The 21,585-nt window shown below is 37.0% G+C and overlaps 4 protein-coding genes and 2 long non-coding RNA genes across 6 annotated transcripts; 2 read left to right on the top strand and 4 right to left on the bottom strand.

Annotated features, from left to right (window-relative positions):
* Positions 1 to 73: 73 nt before the first annotated feature.
* On the bottom strand, positions 74 to 2,696 carry LOC124349245 (DNA-directed primase/polymerase protein-like). Its single transcript, XM_046799708.1, has 2 exons — positions 1,471 to 2,696; positions 74 to 1,334 (listed from the first exon to the last, which is right to left on the bottom strand). Exons 1-2 carry the CDS (start codon positions 1,731 to 1,733, stop codon positions 239 to 241), a joined length of 1,359 nt encoding a protein of 452 aa, XP_046655664.1. The 5' UTR covers positions 1,734 to 2,696; the 3' UTR covers positions 74 to 238.
* A 2,245-nt stretch (positions 2,697 to 4,941) lies between these two features.
* On the top strand, positions 4,942 to 5,845 carry LOC124349248. The gene is made up of 3 exons (XM_046799711.1): positions 4,942 to 5,072; positions 5,194 to 5,344; positions 5,422 to 5,845. Exons 1-3 carry the CDS (start codon positions 5,058 to 5,060, stop codon positions 5,568 to 5,570), a joined length of 315 nt encoding a protein of 104 aa, XP_046655667.1. The 5' UTR covers positions 4,942 to 5,057; the 3' UTR covers positions 5,571 to 5,845.
* Positions 5,682 to 6,715, bottom strand: LOC124349251. The gene is made up of 2 exons (XR_006920255.1): positions 6,560 to 6,715; positions 5,682 to 6,446 (listed from the first exon to the last, which is right to left on the bottom strand). It is a non-coding gene; the product is annotated as an uncharacterized LOC124349251 (long non-coding RNA).
* A 139-nt stretch (positions 6,716 to 6,854) lies between these two features.
* Positions 6,855 to 8,807, bottom strand: LOC124349249. Its single transcript, XR_006920254.1, has 7 exons — positions 8,636 to 8,807; positions 8,230 to 8,355; positions 7,910 to 8,064; positions 7,527 to 7,648; positions 7,386 to 7,439; positions 7,198 to 7,286; positions 6,855 to 6,997 (listed from the first exon to the last, which is right to left on the bottom strand). It is a non-coding gene; the product is annotated as an uncharacterized LOC124349249 (long non-coding RNA).
* Positions 8,808 to 12,854: 4,047 nt separating this feature from the next.
* On the bottom strand, positions 12,855 to 13,733 carry LOC124349246. Its single transcript, XM_046799709.1, has 3 exons — positions 13,643 to 13,733; positions 13,369 to 13,519; positions 12,855 to 13,291 (listed from the first exon to the last, which is right to left on the bottom strand). The coding sequence occupies exons 1-3, from the start codon at positions 13,655 to 13,657 to the stop codon at positions 13,137 to 13,139; spliced, it is 321 nt and encodes a 106-aa protein (XP_046655665.1). The 5' UTR covers positions 13,658 to 13,733; the 3' UTR covers positions 12,855 to 13,136.
* Positions 13,734 to 17,149: 3,416 nt separating this feature from the next.
* On the top strand, positions 17,150 to 17,763 carry LOC124349247. Its single transcript, XM_046799710.1, has 3 exons — positions 17,150 to 17,303; positions 17,372 to 17,484; positions 17,550 to 17,763. Exons 1-3 carry the CDS (start codon positions 17,201 to 17,203, stop codon positions 17,652 to 17,654), a joined length of 321 nt encoding a protein of 106 aa, XP_046655666.1. The 5' UTR covers positions 17,150 to 17,200; the 3' UTR covers positions 17,655 to 17,763.
* Positions 17,764 to 21,585: the final 3,822 nt, after the last annotated feature.

Below are 21,585 nucleotides of genomic sequence, written 5' to 3'. Positions count from 1 at the left end.
GGATTCTTTTTTTTTCTCTCGTGGGCATTAATGTTAGTTAATCGATCAACGAAACAATTGATACAAAATTCACTTTTCATTAATTCCCGCATTGCTTTATTGAACATAATAAAGCAGCAACTCAAAGTAAACGTACATAACCACTGATACGTTCATGTCAATCATCACAGACAGACTGTAAATTAAAATATTTGAAACATTTGGTAATAATTAAAGCAAAAGAAATGGCATTTTGTTTTTAAACAGGATCGAACGAAGGGGAATCTGTCAGCAAATTAGTCCAAGGCAAATGTTCTGGAGGGATTGGCTGCGGTAATGGACGAGACGTGGCACCACAATCGTGATCGAAACAACTCTGGAAATACGTTGCATTGGGTATGTTCACAACATACTTGATATTGTTCCTTTTATGTTCTCGACCAATAGTAGAGCAGAAACGGGTCCCGTGGATATGGTAAACAATAGTTTCTGTACTCTCAAAGTACACCCATTGACGAACATTGCCAGCGGGAGCGACAAGTCCTGCGATAAATCGGTCAATTTCAATCCAAGGAGAAGCGCTGTATCCATTTAGAGAGGGAGCTTTAGTTTCCGGCGATGGCGTCCTACGTTTACTGGAGTCTGATGATGTCCCCTCTTTACATTTGTTACTGTCAAAAGTTAAAAGCCGCTTTTCGCTTTGGCAAGAGCCGAAGTAAGTGATCAGGGAAGAGTTAAAAAAGGCAGCATCAACAGTTGGCCAATCTTCGTTGTTATAGAAAGTGCGGTTTGGTAGGTACATGTTCGTTTTTGCAATAATCAAAGGGACCTTTTTTCCGAATTTGGACGCTAGAAAAAGACGAAAATTTCGATTTTTCGTGTATACGGACTGGTCGCAAAAGCTGACAGGTTCAGTTTCTTCTTTTCCATTTTCCACGAATAGTTTTTGTTGATCCTCCACGCTGATTTCTGGAACTCGACACTCTTTCACTTCCATCATCAAATACTTAACAAAATTACCGACATGGATGTTGTCTTGGAAGGCACCGTCAGAAATTTGATATATCAGGTGCTGACTGAACTTGGCAGGAGTGCTGGCATCTAGCACTAACACATCAGCTTTCGTAACTTTAAGCTTGTAAATATCTTCAAAAGCCCAGAAGCTGGCTGTCATTAGGGTTTCAACCATTTTGTCACCATCACTTGCTGGATTGGCAAGTTTGTTGAATTCGAGATCAAAATACAGCTTGCAATGGGTCTTCATAGGAATGACTTCGTAACTACATCGCTTATCAGGTGGTCTACATATGTGATTCTTCCACATATTTGTAGGATGTGTGACTACAAATTTCCTCCTAATGATAATAAACAAGATTTAAAAATAGCACAATTTCCAAAAGCGCAGAATATAATGTTAACTTGTTTTTTTTTTACTTAAACCGCCATTTAGGAATTATAGGCCTAATGGCTAGAGAAAAGAATAGTAGTTACCTGCCTTCATTACCATGAATTTGCTCTTCAAATGCAAATGTCATCAGACCTAACCCACGTTGTTTAACATAATTTAGGGCTTCAGCTTGTTTGCGAAAGATTTTCCAGTCTGTAGGATGTCCTAGCAAAGAGCTTGTCAGAAGTGGTGGTAGAGGCCTTTTCTTCGATTCAGAGACCCCTTGCTCCAATTTCACTTCCAATTCCAAAAGACGTTTTGATTTTTTGTTAGAATAAAAAGTATTGACTGGGAAATTAGTCGACATTTTTTGTTTACGTAAATCTGATCTGACTTCTATCTTGAATCAGCTGATCCTTTTGGCGCCAATTTCCACTGTTGCCATACGAATTATTTTTCGATTTCCGATTTTCTGTAACTTTTTTTGCGTTGTTTTTTTAGATGCTCAACGCAGTTTTATTAAATTTTTTAAAATCTGAAACATTAATACATTATATTTTGAATATCGTCAATTTTATCTTTCTAATTTTTTAGATTAAAACCACATATTATGATATTAAATGCAAATTGGGTTAACTGATTAACATACTAATAATATGCACTTATCAGTAAATATCAATTTACATCAAATAGTAATATTAATAATGCCGATATTTTTAGCGAGAAATAATGAATAATTGTCGAAATGATAACGACGGCTATCTAACTCTGCTGCGCAAGTCCTAATTGTAAATCGCCATTAAAATACAGAAAACAAAGATATTAAGATATCAAAATAGTTGAAACTCCTTTGAGACCCCCCTTCCGCCTCCAAGAACGATACTGCCGTTTATCCTCTGTCAACTCCATTGCAAAAGAAGGGTACATACATGTCCACACAGTGCTCAGCGCAACACACATCGCAGATAAGCCGAGAGAGGTCAAAAAGCTGAGCAAGAAGACGTAGTGAGATAGAAAAAAAAAAATAAAACGAAATAGAGCACACCACGAGAGACGCTGCTGTTCTCTGGCCAGGAGTTAATGGCCGGCCATCTAGTACTCAAACGCAAACGAGAGAGAGAGACAAGAGACATATGCTTGAAATTCGATTCCCGCTAGCTGCAGCTTCCAAAAGTCGAAAGGAAGAGGGTGGATTTTTTTGTGTAGTGCCATCAAGGCCACGCATACGCAGCTCGTCTGTAGAACACATGCTGTAAGCTTAGATTCACAACATATGAGCATTGAGTAGCCACAGTGGGTCCAGAAAGGAGTCTGGCCAAAAGTGGTCAGTTTTTTTTCGAAAGTGTTGTCGTCAAAGTTTTTTTTTTTGCGTCAATTTTGCTTTGCCGTTATTTGGCACACCAGATTGTTCGGGTAACAACAGCACAATAACTGATAACCAGGAGCAACAACATGTCGCGCTCTCTATTAGCTTGGATTGCTGGGATTCTTTTGATTGCCGTCTTATCTGGTAAGCAACGCTCTCTGCCTGTGATGTCATTGACCGTTCGTTCTATTTTCGACTAATATAAAAACATAGCGATTTGACTTTATGCATTCAAACTTTCGCTCATTTCCCCCACAATAACCACTAACAAGAGCCAGTGAAGGCGACTTGTGATTCGAATCGCCTGCGTCAAGGATGCAGGATCCAGGAAGGCTCTTGTCTGTGCGGAACAGGATGCGATACGGATTATCGCTATTCCAACAAACGGGAATGCGAGTCTGCCCTTCGAGGTATGTGGAGAGATAAATACTTTATTGTTAATCAATGTTCTAGTGCTATTACACTCATCCAATAGCGTTTCTGTGACACGAAAATTCATCATCAATTAATATTGATTGATTTTAAATGATGAATCAATTTGGCAACGAGAACGAGCTGATTTTGTAGTTGTTGCGATCAATCACTTTGTAATTATTATAAAAATATACAAAATCATGATATTGAATTTAGGTCGATCGCAAGATCCCTGTTCGTCACGCCCATGTAATCGAGGCAGCTGTTTGCAAATTCTGAACGCACCGACAGGATACAACTGCCTCTGTTCGGGCACCAATTATTTCGGAGATCGATGCGAGCAACGTAAACGATAAATCAAATCTCTTTTTTTTTTAAATTTTAAGCTCATACATGGAAATTTATGAAAAATTTCAATTTTTTTCTAAACAATAGGTTGCCCCCGTCGTTCCAGTCTGCGAGCAGGAGAGCGCTTACCTATCCAGTGCATCGTCGTCTAAGTTCATCGAATGCAACCTTGGCATTTGCTGGCTACGCGCAACATCTAGCTGTTCAGATTTGTCGTTAATAATATTTTGACATAAAATGTGACAACAAATTAAAGCAAAAAAATAGCGCATCATTTTCTACTAAACAAAAATATGAGGAACAGACGCAAAATGTACCACCGTTTGGGCCGACCTCTACCTTTTTTTTAACGGATCCAAAACTTTAATAAAGTGCGGATTTTTTTTTTCCCCTCATGTTATTATTACACTATATACAATCATATTTCCCCCCCTGCCAGTTGAAGTCCTCAATAGTTTTCCTTGCTGGATAAATACACCGAGACTTGAAACACAGTTAACAATTGTTTCGCCAAGTACAAAAAGTTGGGGAAAAGTTTTCTTTGTAGGACAGAGTTGGCAATTTGACCGTTGCTACGGGAAGAAGAACAAGTAAAAAAAATCGATGTAGCCTCTTTGGGGGTTTTATTCGTTTATTGCCGTAAAGTCAAATGGGATTTCACGCGTTGCTATTTCAGCTTTTTAGCACAATTTCGCCGTGAGGGGTGATTCGGCGTTGTAGTATATTACGCCGCTCCAACAGTTAAACACCATTACCTGAAAACGCTAGATCTGGGGCGATCCACTCATTGAACGGTCTCAAATAACAGTGATGGAGGCTTCGCAGCGCACAGGACGATGGCATACATACGCACTAGTAGGACGCCACTTTCAGTTCATTCCTCTTAACTTTCCATGTGCTCCTGCATTTGTAGTTCAGCGTTTTACAGTCGTTTTCATTGCATGTTGTGTTGTGTTCTCATTTCATCTTTTGCCATCATAAGGAAATGTAGGTTGTTAGCGTTATTAGGCCCCAACTCTGGCTTCTCCTTCAACTTGCCTTCAAGGCAAGTACTTTAAAAGACAAATACAAATATGCTGGCTACAATTTGTTTTTTTCCCCCGGTTGTGTGAGCCATTTCTTCTGTCTAACCTCTTATCTTATATCCTCCATTAATTCGGCACAATGACGAAATTCGCGAATAAGGCCTTTACGACTTACATTATCTAGTGGAAGAATACTGGATAAAAATAGATATAATGGGAAGAATCCATGTAGCATTTCAGACTTCACGATTTCCTTGTCCATCCAGCAGGCGGTCCATCGCCCATCAGCAACTCCTCTATAGTCTATACCCACCAGGCTGGATGTAGGCTAAGCCATGTTGCTAGCATTACTTACATTACTGTCTGGGACGAGGGAAATTCCGTGAAATCGAAGCTAATAGACGCTGCGAGCACCTATTCCTGCTTTCTCACCCCAACAGCTCTTGTATAAAAGCGCCAGTTTTCAACTTCAATCGACACACAACTTCTTCAACTGTTTTACCAACAACAACTCCAACTCACATCTTCCTAGCATACAATGGCTTCTAAGCTGGTGAGTTTTTCTTTTTCATTGACTTCGGTTCAATTTCTTATTTCTTATACTTCCTTGATCACGCACGGTTTTGAAAATTGCGATTTCTTGAAATGGAATTTTTGCATTTTTACAAAATTAGATTTTAGTTACCTTGTGCCTGGCTGCAGTCATCGCCACCGTTTCGGCTCGTCCCCGATTCTTGGCCGTTCCACTTGAGGACATTCAGTTCATCAATGGACTTCCTCAAATTATCCCTCACGCCCAACACCGTATTGTCCGCCGTAGCCCCCGTAATTATTTAAATTCCCTTTTTTTTAATTGTCGTGCACCAATATTTTTAATAATACCTATTATGTTTTTGTTGTAGAACAACCATTGCCTCATCAAGATCACGAAACTGCAGCATCCGGCAGCTATCCCAGCGGAGGTAGCGACAGCGTCGATTATGGAGCATACACTGGCTCATATGGTGCTTTCGGCTGGTATTCTGACCACCCCGTTGGAAACCATTATTAAAAACTGATCGCTACGATCTCCACGAAAAATCCTAAAATGTTCTGTTGAACATTACACCGATAAATGACCGTGTCCCATCATCCAGCAACCAATTACTTGGTTGCTTTGTTGTTTTAAATCTATTTTGATATTTTCAAACGTTTTGAACTTTTGACACTGCTGAGCAGTCGATTGTTTCACTACCATCTTTCCCTCCAATTTTCTGTGTGCATTATTCATTTTGAACTGCAACAAACCATCCTATTGCGGAAAAAATACATCACCCACAAACATCACTCAAGCAAATGGAAACTTATTTTTCTTTTCTTTTATTTACAGAAGTAAAAATGCGTTCGCTAGAGAATAGGGATAGATTACTAAAGCACATTTTGATAGCTTCTCTGTCAAATCAGTCTTAAAAAATAAATTTTATTCGGTGTGAATTAAATTTACGATTTTACTTTTGGAATTGATGAATATTTCTTACTGCATCATGATTACTGTGTGTTAGTTCCCAAGAAATTATAAGCCATAAATTTTTAAAAAATCGTTGCCATAACCATGAAATTTAAAAACTATCTTATGTAGTTCAAGCTTAAAAAGTACAAAATATCAGAGTACAGTCATACATAAAATGGTACTGTGGTAAATTTTTAGAATGAAGAAATAGGACCCAAGCAATTTTAGGCAGCTGCAACATAGTAAACATATTCCTCGATATGGCATAGGTTGGTACCTTGCAGCATCAGAGTGTAACCTTTCTGTCCCCAGCCAGTTCCCCACGAGTTACGAACAACCCAGTAGTTGATCGTTGTATTTTGCACACCATAGCCGACAATGGTAACAGCGTGATTTATAGTTTGGTTATTACACGCCACATCGTTGTACACACCGGACCTGATTTCAAAATTCATTTTAGGGAAGGATTGGCAGAAAATAAATGAATGATTAGGCTATTTTTTAAATATACGTACATAGATATACCCGCTAAAAAGTTATTATAGACTTACGAGTAGTGTTGGAAAGAATTGATAACGCGGTGATGGCAACAGCTAGAGGACCGTAGTTTACTAATGCTGTTTGCATATAGCCGTTGAATTTTTTACTTGAACTTTGGTGTAACTAGCAACCTTAGCTCCCACCATGGAACTGTTGAATTTGCAAGTTCAAGAAAAACGAGTCACTTGATGAAAATCGGAGCATTAGGATATTAAAAAACAAGGTTGTTTATACTACTACAGAACCTACAGTGACTGACACTTATAAATCAATCGTTTGTGGATGAGGGAAACAAAATTATGACTTACAACAGCGGTATAGCGTATAGCCGTAGAGCGAGCTTTTTGCAGAACCGTTAGCCTTCTTTTGGTAGTCCCAAGCATTTGTGCAGTAAAAAACCGCCGTTGCAACCACCGTCCACTGTATCACAATCAACTAACTGTTGCTCGCTAAAAGTGAAAAATCAGTTAAATTATTAAGATTTCGCCATTGACTTAAAGTATTCATTATTACGACGGAGGAAAAAAAAACTACTTTCAATAGTATCACCTACCAAACTTTCGTTGTCAGGTTTACTAGAAACAATTGACATTTTCTACGAGATTTTCTACTTTTACATAACAACGTGTTTTTTTAAAGAAAGATTTACCTCAACGGGACAACAGCAGATGATTTGTTTTTCTTACACGCAGCAAACTTGAGCGGAACAATAGCAGCAAATGCCCAACAGCTCCCGCACTTTCATTCAAATAAGAAAAATGTAACATTAATCATTCGAAATATTAGATGCATATCTTAAAAAACTATTGAAAGTGGAAAGTAATCCATCGATATTACCTGTCCTTGGTTTTTAATTGCCGCCAAGCAGGTGCTGTCGTTACGATAATCCAACTATTCCAATAATGAGACACGGAATGTTTTTTAAAAAGAAAAACATACTAATTTCAAAAATCTAGAAAAAATTATTTTGGAACATACACTTGTGGGAAGAGCGCGATCAGCAGCTGCAAGGAAATCAGCGCTGGCTCCAAGAAAACGAGCACTACCTGGAATTGATTTGATACCATCATACCAAGCAATTGAGACAATTCCGTATCATTCTAAAAAAAAAAAAAAAAAAAAAAATTTAAAATAAATGATTGTATAAGCATTTAGATATTACGTCACTCTGTAAAAATAAAACTTTCATAGTAGGCTAATTTAAGATGTTTCTTTGTAATTAAAATTTAGTGTTTATAGAAAACTTGTTCATTGAACGTGAACAAGCGCTCTTTTAACTTAAAATTTCTAAATATTAACAGAAATAATTAGATACATGAAAATCCGATACTTATTGTTGCTGTTTGAGCTTACATATACACCTTGTCGGATAAATCGTTGTGTACTACGGTAAAAGTGTAGTTACTCTTGCCGTTGTCGAACTTCTTACCTTACCACTTACGAACGTATCTTATTTGACGAAATTTCCTTTCCGGTTCGAATCATCACTTCCCGTGTAATTTTTCCCGAAGTTTTTCTACAATGAAAAAGAAAATCATCAATTGTTAATGTTTGATTAACCCAACAATGGCAACCGAGCAAACTTAAAAAAAAAAATGGAGCCAATTTATGAAATGTGATACTAGTAAGGCACTCGGAAAGACAAATGCTCGGACAAATGGAAATAGACGTTCTTCCATACCTTGTAGTCCCTCCAGTTGAATTCATTATTTATTGTTTTGACCAAAGATGTCGGTTATGGTGATGGCATAGACAAGCAACGCAAAAAGGAGCTTCATTTTGACCACAAGAAGTTTGATTGCAAAGTCTAGAAAAAATTTTACGTTAATGTTTCGAGTTTTAACAAAAAAAGTACTGGTTATAATAATTCCTGAATTAATCTAATTATTTCAATAGTTTGTTAGTTAAAGTTGCTTCGAATTTAATTAGACAAATATTTCTATAGTGATTGCAGCCTACGTGAGAAAAAAGGAAGAAAAAAAAACTTAAATATTTGACAATTTGAAGTGACAAAAAATTAGCATTGCCTAGTTGGTTGCATAACCAACGATAACCAAACTATGTACCACCATAGAAACTTAGGCTACCAAATAATGGTGACTGGTGAGGATCGAACTGCTGCGTGCTGGTGCTGTAGTACCACCGTGTGAATGTTTAGTTCGGCTCAAAACTAGCTTATTTATACCTTAAAATGAATGTAATCAAACTAGACTGAACCAAATAAATACAGCATACGTGACGCAAATCTACACTGGGCGGTTATAGTTTCAGTTTCTATTCCATCCAGGCATTTTTGTCCGGTCTTTTCATCTACCAAGATTCTAATCAGCACTGACACATAAATGACGTAGACAGATGGACACACATACATGTTTTGTGTCAAATACGTCCATATATTTTTTTTTATTTTCGAAATAGCAGTGGCTCAACACATTTTACAGCTGTTGAAAACACAAGTGCATGTATATTTGACCTATATTGTATATTCTTTTCTATTGGGCAAATTCCATTGCGGGTTTATCCAATTCTCGAATATACTCAACGCCCGTACATGGTATCACGCTTGTTGGTCCCCATTTAGATATGGAAAGAGTGGCATATATGCTGCGTTTCAACTGGAGAGTGCATACTGTATCAAAGCCTGACGAGTCAGAACCGGATATCGTTCCAGAGCTATAACGTAGGTACTGTACTCATTGGCTTAAATTCAACCCACCTTATTACCATGACCGACAACCCCACTTTTCAGGAAACGATTAGTAATGACGCACGACGAAATGGTTCCAACAACTGGTTGGAAAACTGCAGGTTTCCAGATATCTCGAAATATTTTCTTATAAATTTTATCAAATAATATAGAATCAGTTAAATGTGAGGGCATATAATTGAAAATGAACCACGGTTATGCAGTACATGCAGTGTTAAAAAAATAATTTAACTTAAGAATCAGAAAACGGTGAAGCGCAGAAATTCGACTTTTGCAAAATTTAATTTAGCCGTAAGTCTACAAGGGCGTGACAAACGTAAGCGTATAGACTATAGGGTCATAATAAATAAGATAAATAAAAAAAGGATATGCAATCAGACCATTTTCATGTGTTCACTGTGTGTTCACCATGCAACTTTCCAACGATCTCTCAACAGTTTATAAAGTACGCGTGTCACTAATAAAGAGCGCGCTCGTAAAACATTTTGAATTCGAACATAAATTTTCTCTTTTAGTAATTGACATTGACATGAACTACATATTGTGCCTAGTTCTTAGCCCAGTAGCACCTCTTTTGCTACACTTTAGCCTCCCCTTGTTGGTGTTTTTTGGTAAAGGCCCATAATATTGAAAATACAGATTATACAAATCCCTCGTAATTGACTGGAAACGCGACTGGAAATAACCAATAAATTATTTGCAAAATAAATATAGATCCAGTAGGCACTGGATATGTCTTCTATTTTATTATTAGAGGGTGTGTTACTCGTCTTAAGGCGAGTGTTACCCGTATATTACAGTCAAAAATATAAAAATAACGAATACAACACTGGACTAGATATGGGAAAGGGAATATGAAATAAACGCCCGAAATGGACGGGTGGTAATGTATGGCGATTTATGAAGATAAAGGAAGAGAGAGAAGATAGAATGCTATGAAAGGGGGTATAAAGATGTAGAAAGGCCTCGAGCGACTAAAAAACATCTGACTGGTACCTCTCGTCCTGAGGCTGAGTACTGTAACGTACGTCTAGCCCCGGTCGAGGCACCAGAGATTATGTGGAGTAGACACGGCCGACAAAAAGAAAAGGATTTAGCAAAAAGTGGAAAAAAAAATAAAGGCCTCAAACGACTAAGAACTGTAACATCTTACTGGTACCTCTCGTCCTGAGGCTGGGTACTGCAAAGTAGCAAGCCCCGGTCGAGGTACCAGAGATTGTGACGAGTAGACACGGCCGAAAAGAATTTGCAAATGGGATAATAGAACTGAGTTTTTTATCTGGATGGCTTGACCAATCTTTTAGTTTGGGTGATAAAGGTCACGAAGGCCTTCCAAAGTATGGTGTTGCATACAAATTCATTTAGATTGGGTGGCCAGTGTAAGGAAGTTATGTTGACGGCCTTGATCAGAGCAGCGCGCTGCTGTGAAAATTTAATGCATGAGAAAAGGAAATGTTGAGTTGTTTCATCGTCCTGGTTACAAGAGCAGAGTGGAGAAGATTGAACTTTGATCTGGTGTAGAAATTTATAAAGAAAGGAGTGTCCAGATAGCACTTGCATAACTTCAAAAGAGGGGTTGAGTTTGTTCAATGTAAGAGCGGATTGGATAGATGGGAAGAATTCTCTAGTGAGACAGCCGGAAGTACAGATGGACCATTCTTCGTTCCATTGATTTAAGATTAATCTTCTTGGGGTGGCTTTTATTGTTGAAAGGGAGGGAGGATCTGGACGACTAGCGATGACCATTGCCGATCTCGCTTTTTCCACTAGGATTGCGATCACCGACGATGAAGAGACTGGAATTGGAGCACCCGCCAAGAACCGCATTGTAGAGGATATGTCTTCTATCAGAATGGACGTATTCTAATACTAGAAAGTTCAAGATAGCGGTCGAGTTTATTTGCGATTTTAAGAGTAATTATTGAAATTTTGCGCACTCAATTCATTTGATAAAGCAAAAAATGCCTGAAAAAAAGCGCGCAAAATTCTCGCTTACTACCCAAACAACATTTATGGACTTCACCCGCCAATGGCGGCCAGTCCAGATCAGTATTATGTCTTGATTATGTTGTTACAATTGATGTGATGTCTTGCGCATTAATCAGGCAAATACTTACACAAACGCCAAACCTTAAATATATGGCCAGATGAATGAAATTAAGACAAATCAACGATTTAATATCGAAAAGAGATAATCGGAGATAATAATTCGAGAGGGAATGTGCCGATCAATGTGATATTATTATGGTGAGGTAAGAAAACGAGCAAACGAAAAACGATGAAGTATTGGTTGGTGAACTGTTGCGCTAGAAGGACAGCACTGTTGTTGCGAATTGCGATTTAGACATCTTTGGTCCTGTAACTGTAAGGGTTTTTCCAAGTTTCGATAAGACCTGTAAAATTGGTAATTTTGTTTTCTAGACGAAACACTCAAATAAATGATTTGCCATAGGTCATTAAGATAATGGTTGTTTTCTGTTTCACTTACGTTAGTTCGAATCTACGTGAAAACATGGGTAGCGCGATCAGGTGCATGAAACAACGCGACAAATAAACCAAATTTCTCTACCAGCAGCAGAGCGCCTGAATCTAATAACCAATAATCCAAATAAATCATTCAGTTCTCAATGTGCATTTGGCATTGCAGCGAAAATAATGTCTGCCACACAGAGATTTTTCCAATTCACCGATTTCTCTAGATTCCTGTAGCTTATTTATAAATTACATTTATTATGTAATTTTTTGTTTTGTCTGGCCTTTTTTTCGATTGCCATCCCTTCCAACTAATAGACTTTCTTCGATCGCTCGCGAAAAGCAGATTTATAGGAGAAATACATTTTTTGGTGATGATTGAATAACAATTTATTGGAAATAAATAACAGTAATTGTAACGAAGATTTTGAAAAGTGCAGCGGATAGTATGCAGTGTATGCAAAACCACTTTGAAAACAAACAATAAACTTTTAAAAACTAATTATATTTCTCAAAAGTCAACAAAACATTAAGGTCTGATGTTTTTCCTTAGCTTGACTCTGCCATAGTAATAGCATACCGGTAATTCCGCTTCTTGTTGTCAAAATAAATATATTATTCTATATTATTTTCGTTGCTTGGGTCTCATCTGATCATCTGATGATCAGCACTACAAGCCATCTTCGGTCAAAATAATAATACGTGGGGCTGGGGTTATGATAATGAATTCAGCCGAAAGCACTACAAATTCAGGAAGAACGTGTATTTCCAGTTGCCTTTTCAGGTCCCGCTTTTTTTTTTAAATTTGCTTTGTTATTGTTGTATTGGGTTGTAATTCGTTGTTCACAGTTGATAAGATATCTTCCATGTAAAACAGTTTTGTTCAAAAGTCTTCGTCGTGATTGTCTTTTTTTCTATTTTTCGTGGGTTGGAATAACAAAATGCTACACAATAAAGAATTTTTTCAAATTGTAGAAAAGCCACAGGAAAAAATCACCAGGGAAGCAAGGATAAAGCCCTGCTGGAAGTTGCCCGTATAAAAAGGGGGAAAAAAATAGTGATAAAAGATGTAACTTAATTTCTTTAAGTAATTGTGATTCTGTAAATTCAATAAAAGAATAACACAATTAAATTTCTTCGTGTTATGTATTTTTCCAATAAAATGTGGTTGTTGAAACAGGTTTGAAATGAATATTGCACTCAAGAAATTGGACGGTCAAATGATAGTGAAACAATCGACTGCTCAGCAGTGGAATGCCTAAAGTTCAAAACGATTGACAATATCAAATAGATTTTATACAAGAAAACAACAAAGTAACTGGCTGCTGGATGATTGGAAATGGTCATTTATCGGTGAAATGTTCAATAGAACATTTTAGGATTTTTCTTTTTAAATAGATTTTAAGTTTTTAATACGAGCCATGGTTTCCAACGGGGTGGTCAGAGTACCAGCCGAAAGCACCATATGAGCCAGTGTATGCTCCATAATCGACGCTGTCGCTACCTCCACTGGGATAGCTGCCAGATGCTGCAGTTTCGTGATCTTGATGAGGCAATGGTTGTTCTACAACAAAAACATAATAGGTATTATTAAAAGTATTGGTGCACGACAATTAAAAAAAAGGGAATTTAAATAATTACGGGGGCTACGGCGGACAATACGATGTTGGGCGTGAGGGATAATTTGAGGAAGTCCATTGATGAACTGAATGTCCTCAAGTGGAACGGCCAAGAATCGGGGACGAGCCGAAACGGTGGCGATGACTGCAGCCAGGCACAGGGTAACTAAAATCTAATTTTGTAAAAATGCTAGAATTTCATTTCAGCAAATTTTTGTGTTTTAATGTTTTAAACCGTAAAAGGTCAAGAAGGACATACGAAATTTCTATTTAACTCAATGCAAAGAAAAACTCACCAGCTTTGAAGCCATCGTTTGCTAGGAAGGTGTGCGTTAGAGTTGTTGTTGGTAAGACGGTTGAAGAAGTTGTGTGTCGATTGAAGGGAAGACTGGCGCTTTTATACAAGAGCGGTTGGAGTTAGAAAGCAGGAATAAGTGCTCGTAGCGTCTTTTAGCTCCAATTTTACGAATTTCATTGCATAGGTTTTTTCGAATAGAAAAAAAAAGAAAAAATTCCACCACAATAGACGGTTTTTAGATTTTTTACCGCTAGCTTCGAGGTTGCTCATCATTTTTTGTTTTAAGCGATAGATGGTACGTGCGTGTTGCCGTGTTTCTTGTTTTAAGCAATAGATGGCATTGGGATGTTTGGAACGGAGCGCGTCGATTTTTCTCGTTGAAGCACAAGATGGTCGATCAACACAAAATCAACCCGTAAAACTTCTTTGTAAAATTCATGGTCTACAATAATCGTGACCACTCATATGGTGACCTTCTGTTGTTTAAAGTGAATTTCCTTCTCACCGTTGTCATCACTGTACATATCAGAGTGTCGTAACCTGATGCCATTTTTTTTTTCAAAATTCCTACAGTTCATCCAAGGAACGGTGGAAATTATAATAGAACTCTATTTCGTTTAAATTTTTTTTGATTTGGTATGAAAATACACACAATCAATCTTTTTTAAAGAGGATGTTAAGAATAAAATAGACAAGGTATAAGAGAAGTGGATGGTATGGGGCATTTTCAAATCAAATTAAAATTATTTTTTCTGATGATTTGGCAATTTCGGCAAATCTAGAGATAAGTAGCCTATAAGTAGCAAAATTATCCAACCGACGCATAATCGATTAGCTTTTTTTATCATATTAATAAATCGATTGGAAGAAAAAATAATCGATTAATCAACCGATTTTATATCATGTTATTTTTCTCTTGAAAAATTTGTTTTTTTGCTCTTAGAGACACATATTCTATTTTAAAAAAGTTGTCATAGATCTATTATTGTCTTGTCGCGCCATAAATCATCTGTTTTTTAGAATGGTTTCCTTTAATTTAACATCTAAAATCGAACTAAATTGAGATTTTAATGTTATTTTTTGTTTAAAAACCCTGAGGTGCATGAATCTCACTCATTCTTCTAATTTTGTGTGAAATATTATTGTGAAATTAGTTCTAGCGATAGTTATGCAACCGACTACTTTCAGCATAATTAAGAACTAAGCTATGTGTTTTAGCGTCAGAAAGTTCTCGTACAATGAATTTTAATAATCTGAGAAATTTTTATCTCAATTTAATCGATTTTAGTCGATTTTAATCGATTGTAATCGAACTTAACACTTTTTAATTTTATTTATTTTAATCGATTTTAATCGACTATAATCGTCAAGAAAAATTAATCAATCGATTATAATCGATGGTAAACTATTTTAGTCGATTGGAAATCGATTAGGATTTTTTAATATAATTAATCAATCGATTGGACCATTTTTCAATCGATTTTGGTCAAGTCTCGCCCCTGCCGACCACTATTAAAGATTAGCTGCTAGGGCGAATGCCATTGAAAGGGAGTGCTTCAATCAACCATTGCCCCAGCTAAAAACATAGACTACTGTTGGTTACGATAACTTAAGCACACACCACTAGGTGGCCTTCTTACATATGTATACGTCCGTGTGTGCGACGTCTGTGTGCGTCTCTATAGCAACGTCTAAAAACGTCGTAGTCGTAGAGTTAGTAGAATATAGTCTCTCTCGAAAGATTAACTCTGTGTAATCAAGTGAACCCAATTACTACTGTCTTTGCGTGTAGAACTAAAAGGTATGAATCAAGTGTCGTGTTATATATGTGTGTAACCCGAATTTTTGTGTAATCAAGTGAAGCCCTACTGTTTATGGCAGAGAGAAGCCCACATACTGTTTGCGATGGCTAGCTTAAATAAATAAAGTAATGAATGAAACGCCCTTGTTATTTCTACATCCAACAACTACGAAGTAAAGACAGCAATCGGCTCCATAAGCCTGAGAGGAATCGTCTGAAGCGATGATCGCGCTTGCCGGTAGGTCGTACGATTCTGTAAGGTGATCAGTCGTTTCCCCGTTTCCCTACTGATTACGTGCTGCACACACACGCATTTTCTTATATATGTAATTCATATGGATTTTTTGATTTTATACCATAATTTTATATATCCTTTCCCTGTGTCCCAGGAATTTTACTTAATTTTACTTACAAGTCCGGGTGCATAAAAAATAAGTTTTATGTGACCCCCTTTTCTCTGAAATATTTTTCGTTTTAAAGAAATCGTGAAACACTGGTTTTTTTTTCTCGATTTCAACAGAAGGTTGATCGATCAATCAGAATAGACGCGAGCTATAAACTACACTCATTGGATACAACTAATTCCGCCGTTTGTATCTGCCCTATATTGATATTATAGTATATGGAATAAATAAATGGAAATAAAAAATTTAAAATATGTTCAAGATGTTTGTATTATTTCAGTGACAACCTTGTAAACACTGACTTCGGATCACGCAAGAATTGAATTATCACATGTATGTATCACTTATTTGCAATTGCCTAGCGAGATTTATAAGTTTTTTCATCTTCAAACGTGCGTGTGCCTCGCCACGTCTTTTTAACATGATCCACGAAGTTTCTTTTAGAATAACATCGGAATCGCAAGGGCAAATATTGAAAAATGAGATCGGTCATGAGGGATTTGTGAATGCCAGTCAATCCGGCCCCACTTTTTCCGGCCCCAACTTTTCCGGCCCCAAAATTTTGGCTGGAGTGGGGCCGGAATGGTAAAAAAAAGTTGCCATACCGGCCACAACTTTTCCGGCCCACAAAAAAAGGTGACAGATGGCTTTGGGGAGACCATACCTCCTGAAGGGAGGATTCAAAACGACGATACAAAAAGTTGACTGATGGCGCGAATTTAATTTGCTTTGGGTGACCATACCCCCTGAAGAAACGACGATAAAAAATCTCAGCTCGGCGGGAAATCTTTCATGACGATTGCATTACCCCCTGTTGAATATAATTTACACGTACAAGGGATTAGCCTTCAATAGGGCAATATAATAATTGTATTTGATATACCGTCTCTTGTTGTTCAGAGGGTCTCTTTGTGCCGTCTCGATACAGCGAGGGCAAGATGCTCTTATGGCTCGAATACAATTTGACCTGATTACAATAATAGTAATGTCAAACACTACTTGAGTACATTAGCATACACATAGATAAAGTATTGAACTTACTGTTTGGAATAATAACCAAGATGAGAAAATATGAGGGAGAGTAAAACGAAACGAATGACTTCCAACATAAGACGGGGAGAGAGAGAGAAATATAAGAAACGTTTTCTTGATGTGAGACACAGAAAAAGATCCAGGGTCGATGACGACGCTAGAGACGAACAGATGACGTTTGTGTCGTCAAGGGGAGATGGGAAAACAAAAGACGATCGGGATGCGTAGATATGGTTTTGATGTTTGCATTCTAACACCCCCAAATAAAAAGGCTACATTTTAGTTTTGTCTTGTCTGTCACGCTTTGACGATCTAAAAAATGGATGAAAGATGTGCTATATGCACTACAGTTTTTATTGATAGGGCACAAAAAGTGCCTTGTTTTGTGTGTAAGACATTGATGCATCGTCTTTGTATTTCTGGTAATTAAAGGAACAAAATAAAATTTATTCTTGTGCTTTTAGAAAACTTAGTTAAATCTTCTCATTAGCATTGACTCAAATGGAATATTTTCGAATACGAAAAGAAAAGGAAGTGTTTTTATATAAGTGCAGTGTTTGCATAAGAATGTCAGATGCCCTTTCACCAATCCTTGATTCTGAGGTAATATTATCTTAATTATTTTATTTTGAAAACCTTATCAACTTTTAGCAAATTTTATATTATAGCAGATTGTTGGAAATGAGTCATCAACTTTTGTCGATCAGCCCCTTGCATTTGACCTACCAGTAATGTGTAATGTATTTCACATCCAACTATCTTATCATGCTTGATTATGTCATGATCGAAAAAATGTTCTTAACAAATCCTTGATGATGCACTTAGCTTAGAACCTTCCTTCATTGCAATATCCTGCTTGACTATTACATAAATAGCGCCTCATCTTTAGATTATTTTGATTATTTTGACCTTGAGAAAAAGGATGTAGGAATTGTGTCAAAACGAAAGCACGGGAGAGATAGAAAAGCTCCAGGCTTGATTTAACGCCGACAGGTCAGAAAACTATAAGCTTTGGCTTTCATCCTGAAGGAACACAAGAGAGAAATGAAGGAAATAGTGGCTAGGCTTCTGTCCAACCCTTTTGGACCCCTATTGACAGCTGTAATGCAGAAATGGCGTTTTCTCATTCCATCTATAATAGGGTTAGATATTTTGAAGGTGTAAAGTCAGGTAAAGTTTTGCAAGGATATATCTTTGGGGATAGGTCTTCTCAGCGGTAACCATCACACCAATTACTAGGCTAATCCCCTAACGCAGCATTGCAATGAGTTAGTCAGAAAAGTTGAAAACAAAAAAGTAACGAAGAACAATTAAAAAAATCGTTTCAGCTTTTCAAAATGCATATTGGGCCGTTTGAGTGACAAACAGTCAGACAGGTGCTGTAGACAGTAATACCAAGGGAAAGAGTATGAGGCAAAAGTTATTAATTCCAAATTTTGACTGAGAAAACATGTAAAGCGGAAATACCTAGATTACATTCTCTTAATCTTTAACGTCACAGTAATCCGGATTTGGGAGTTGGTTTCACACTTTCCTTTAGTTTGTCCTTTATTTTGGGTTCCTGCTTCAAGCACGTTAGCGGAATGGAAACAAGCATTCTGGATACTGCACCCGAAATGAAGACATCCCAATCCCCATAAATTTGAAAATATTCGTTACCAAATTGGAGGGTTTACAGTTCAAAATATTATATTGATTTTTCTCAGTCTTTACAATATTCGTAATTTCTTTTTTGTAGTAACAGATGGGGATCTCGATGACTCAAGAGTCAAGACCTTTTATCGTTGCTTGCAATTGCTTCTTGATTGATTTTCACTAGATTCCCCTAGTCCACAAAGAACGGGGGCTGAAGGATGGTTCATCCAGGCTTTGTTACGAAATGATCTCAGTCGGATACTGGATTCTCTACTTCTGAAGCTGCTCAAACCTCATTCGGTTCGTGTTACTATTCTTCACGTCACGTTTCAGTCTACCAGGCAGGAAAACGAGAAAAAGCAGGCAGACAGCGAAGATAATACCAGCTCAGTGAACGGCCATGTCATTTATCACGTAATGGATGACATGTTTGATGCTACTAAAGTTACTGTGTCTTAGTTATTACGTGTCTTAGATGTTAATTGGTAAACAACATCACACATGGGCGAATATTTTGTGCCTTTATTGTTCATATTTTTAAGCAACGTTTCTTTCCCTGTAACTTTCCAGACCGCTACCCATTGAGACGATTGCTGGCATTAAAAATTTCCCGTGTGTGTTAAAATCTGGCATTCTCTGCAATTGTAAATTACAAAAGTTTCTCAACTTGCAATACGATGAAATGTACTTGAAATTTTTCTTACTGGTTAGTAGAAATTAAATCATGAAGTAATTTCAATACGTTTTACTTCCTATTGCTTTTTGTTGCGATTGCTTTTAAATGTTACGTTGAAGTTGATAGGCATTGACCTTGCCGGCGGCAAAAAAAATGTATTAATTGGATTTCTTGGTGCATGTTATTTGTTGATGGAAAGTTCTCGACGACCAAAATTGAGACAAATCCTTAGATATACCCTTGCCATAAAGGAAAGTGGAGTTCCACCCGACAAAACTTAACGTCGACAAGACCTCGACAAAACTCCGACAGAGGTCGATATTACCCCGACAGGTCCCGAATTTACTCCGACAAAAGGCGATTTTCCCCCGACTGGATTTCCTACGTGTTTGTTTATTAAATCCCTGTAACTTTTGTTAATAACGTCATTTGTATTTGAATGTCATAAATCAAGGCGTTGTTTAAAAAAAAAACAGAGGGAATAAATCAAAAATTAATTAACGACGGCGAGAAATTTTGCACAGATCACAAAATGCAATTAATCACAAAAGTAATTAGAAAAAAGTAGTTATCTTAAAACAATGAAACTAACTAAGCGTGCAGTTTGGGTGTAACTCCTTGCTCCGTATTTCTTAAATATAATTGTACGAATGCCACATGATAAGTTTGAATCCTATTTTCTGACTCAGTCAAATGTTTTTCTTTAAATGAAATGCACTGTAAAGAAGTCATAATCTCTAATAGCAAAATAAAATTAGCATAGTAGGGATTATTAGTATCAACTGAAATAATTCGCCTATAATTAATGGCAAAACGAACTATAGAGATTGCATTTGAGAAGAAGATTGAGATAGCTTAGATAGTAGTGTTTTTGTCTCACTTCATGAAGAATAATGGGTGCAGGTGTAGTAAATTCCCTAGTTGGTTTTAATTGAACAATTTTTTCATTCAAGGTGGTAATAGATAATTCATGTTGAGATTCTAAACCACTTAGTAATAAACAATTGCCAGAGTTCACTATACCCTCAAAAACTACGTGCATCAAGTCATGTGCAAAATGTTTTGTTGCATCAAAATACTCTAAGTTGGATAATGGGCATCGATTGTTGATTCCAAATTCCATCGAAAGAGCAGAACGAGCACCTACGCTTAGATCTGGGTTATCGAGCTCAGTCAGTTGTTCTTCATAAGATTCTTTATCTCTCAGATCACACAAATCCGCATGATTAACACATTTAGATCGTGTCAATGAACTAAACAGAAACGGCAAGGGAGAGAGCTGAACCGGTTTCTTTTAAACCCTTCAACGAAATTCGATGCAAGCATATCGCCAACAAAATTTACAAGTATAGCATTCCATAATCTTTTTTCACTGCGAATAGTGAGCTCAATACCAGTCTGCAATTTAATCATGTCTGCTATAAATGGTTCAAGAAATGCTTCAGCTCCATACTTTCTATGCAAATTAGAATTGATTACTCCTAAGAGTTGCATAGATTTTAAATTTGAACGGCATTATGGAGGCAAATTCATAATGAGCGTCCAATAAAAGAAACAGCTTTTGTGTTTTCCTTTGGCACTACCTAAAGGTTTGCCTAGCTAAGCATCGTCACAATAAAGTTGAATTCCGAGAACACGTCCATTGAGACAAATATACAATGGATTGAGTTTCACAACAGAACCACTCCAAATGTCAGAAATATCATTCCTGTTGTTGTTTTCTTCGTTGATATTTTGCTCAAATTTCTTGATCACTAAGTCATACACTTCTTTAAAAGACAAGTGTTCCTTAAGGCAGTATAGCCAACTTCTTCAACATTGTTGATGTCTTTAATTCCATTTGAACCCCATTCATGTAACGAATTGTTGGCTTTGAGGACCACAGTCACTGGGAAGATTGATGGGAAAATAGTTTTCCATTGTGTTTCAAGTTTACTTCTAGTAAGATCTTCCTTGTCAAAGTAGTCCCTATGAAAATTTTTTTTTCATCGAATTTATGTGATTAGTTTCTGTTGAAGATTCAATGTTGTGCATTCAAATCAATATCTACCACAAAGACAGCTGAGCTCAAGCTTCATCTAAAATGGATTACATTATAATTTTTATTTTTACAATATTTTTCCTTGAATCGGCAGCTATAAAAAGGAAGGTTTTTGGCGGTTAAAAAGCCAAAGAAAAACGAGAAAATGTTACAAGGTGTTTTAAGGAAACAAAGAGGAAAGGAAGGGAAAGGTAGAAAAAGCAAAAATGGGTGAAATATGCCGCTGAGCAGGAATTTAGAGAAAAGGAGGAAGAAAAGTAAAAAAAGAGACAGAAAAGGGGACAAACCGGAAAAAGAGGAAGAAAAGGGGATAAGTTCTGAAAATTTTCAAAAAATGCAATGTATGCAAATC

This window comes from Daphnia pulicaria, chromosome 7, assembly GCF_021234035.1.
Source record: "Daphnia pulicaria isolate SC F1-1A chromosome 7, SC_F0-13Bv2, whole genome shotgun sequence".
NCBI classification, from domain to species: Eukaryota; Metazoa; Arthropoda; class Branchiopoda; order Diplostraca; family Daphniidae; genus Daphnia; species Daphnia pulicaria.
Note: the sequence above shows the minus strand (reverse complement) of the source record. Positions and strands in the feature narration are given on the sequence as shown.

Excerpts from the sequence above, each read along its gene's own strand:
- LOC124349245 (XM_046799708.1), bottom strand. The coding sequence starts at position 1,733 with ATGTCGACTAATTTCCCAGTCAATACTTTTTATTCTAACAAAAAATCA. Across the intron at positions 1,335-1,470 it reads ATTCATGGTAATGAAGGCAG|GAGGAAATTTGTAGTCACAC; the intron begins GTAACTACTATT and ends TATTATCATTAG.
- LOC124349248 (XM_046799711.1), top strand. Across the intron at positions 5,345-5,421 it reads TATTGTCCGCCGTAGCCCCC|AACAACCATTGCCTCATCAA; the intron begins GTAATTATTTAA and ends TTTTTGTTGTAG.
- LOC124349246 (XM_046799709.1), bottom strand. Across the intron at positions 13,292-13,368 it reads TATTGTCCGCCGTAGCCCCC|AACAACCATTGCCTCATCAA; the intron begins GTAATTATTTAA and ends TTTTTGTTGTAG.
- LOC124349247 (XM_046799710.1), top strand. The coding sequence starts at position 17,201 with ATGGATGAAAGATGTGCTATATGCACTACAGTTTTTATTGATAGGGCA. Across the intron at positions 17,304-17,371 it reads GCATCGTCTTTGTATTTCTG|CATTGACTCAAATGGAATAT; the intron begins GTAATTAAAGGA and ends TCTTCTCATTAG. Across the intron at positions 17,485-17,549 it reads CACCAATCCTTGATTCTGAG|CAGATTGTTGGAAATGAGTC; the intron begins GTAATATTATCT and ends TTTATATTATAG.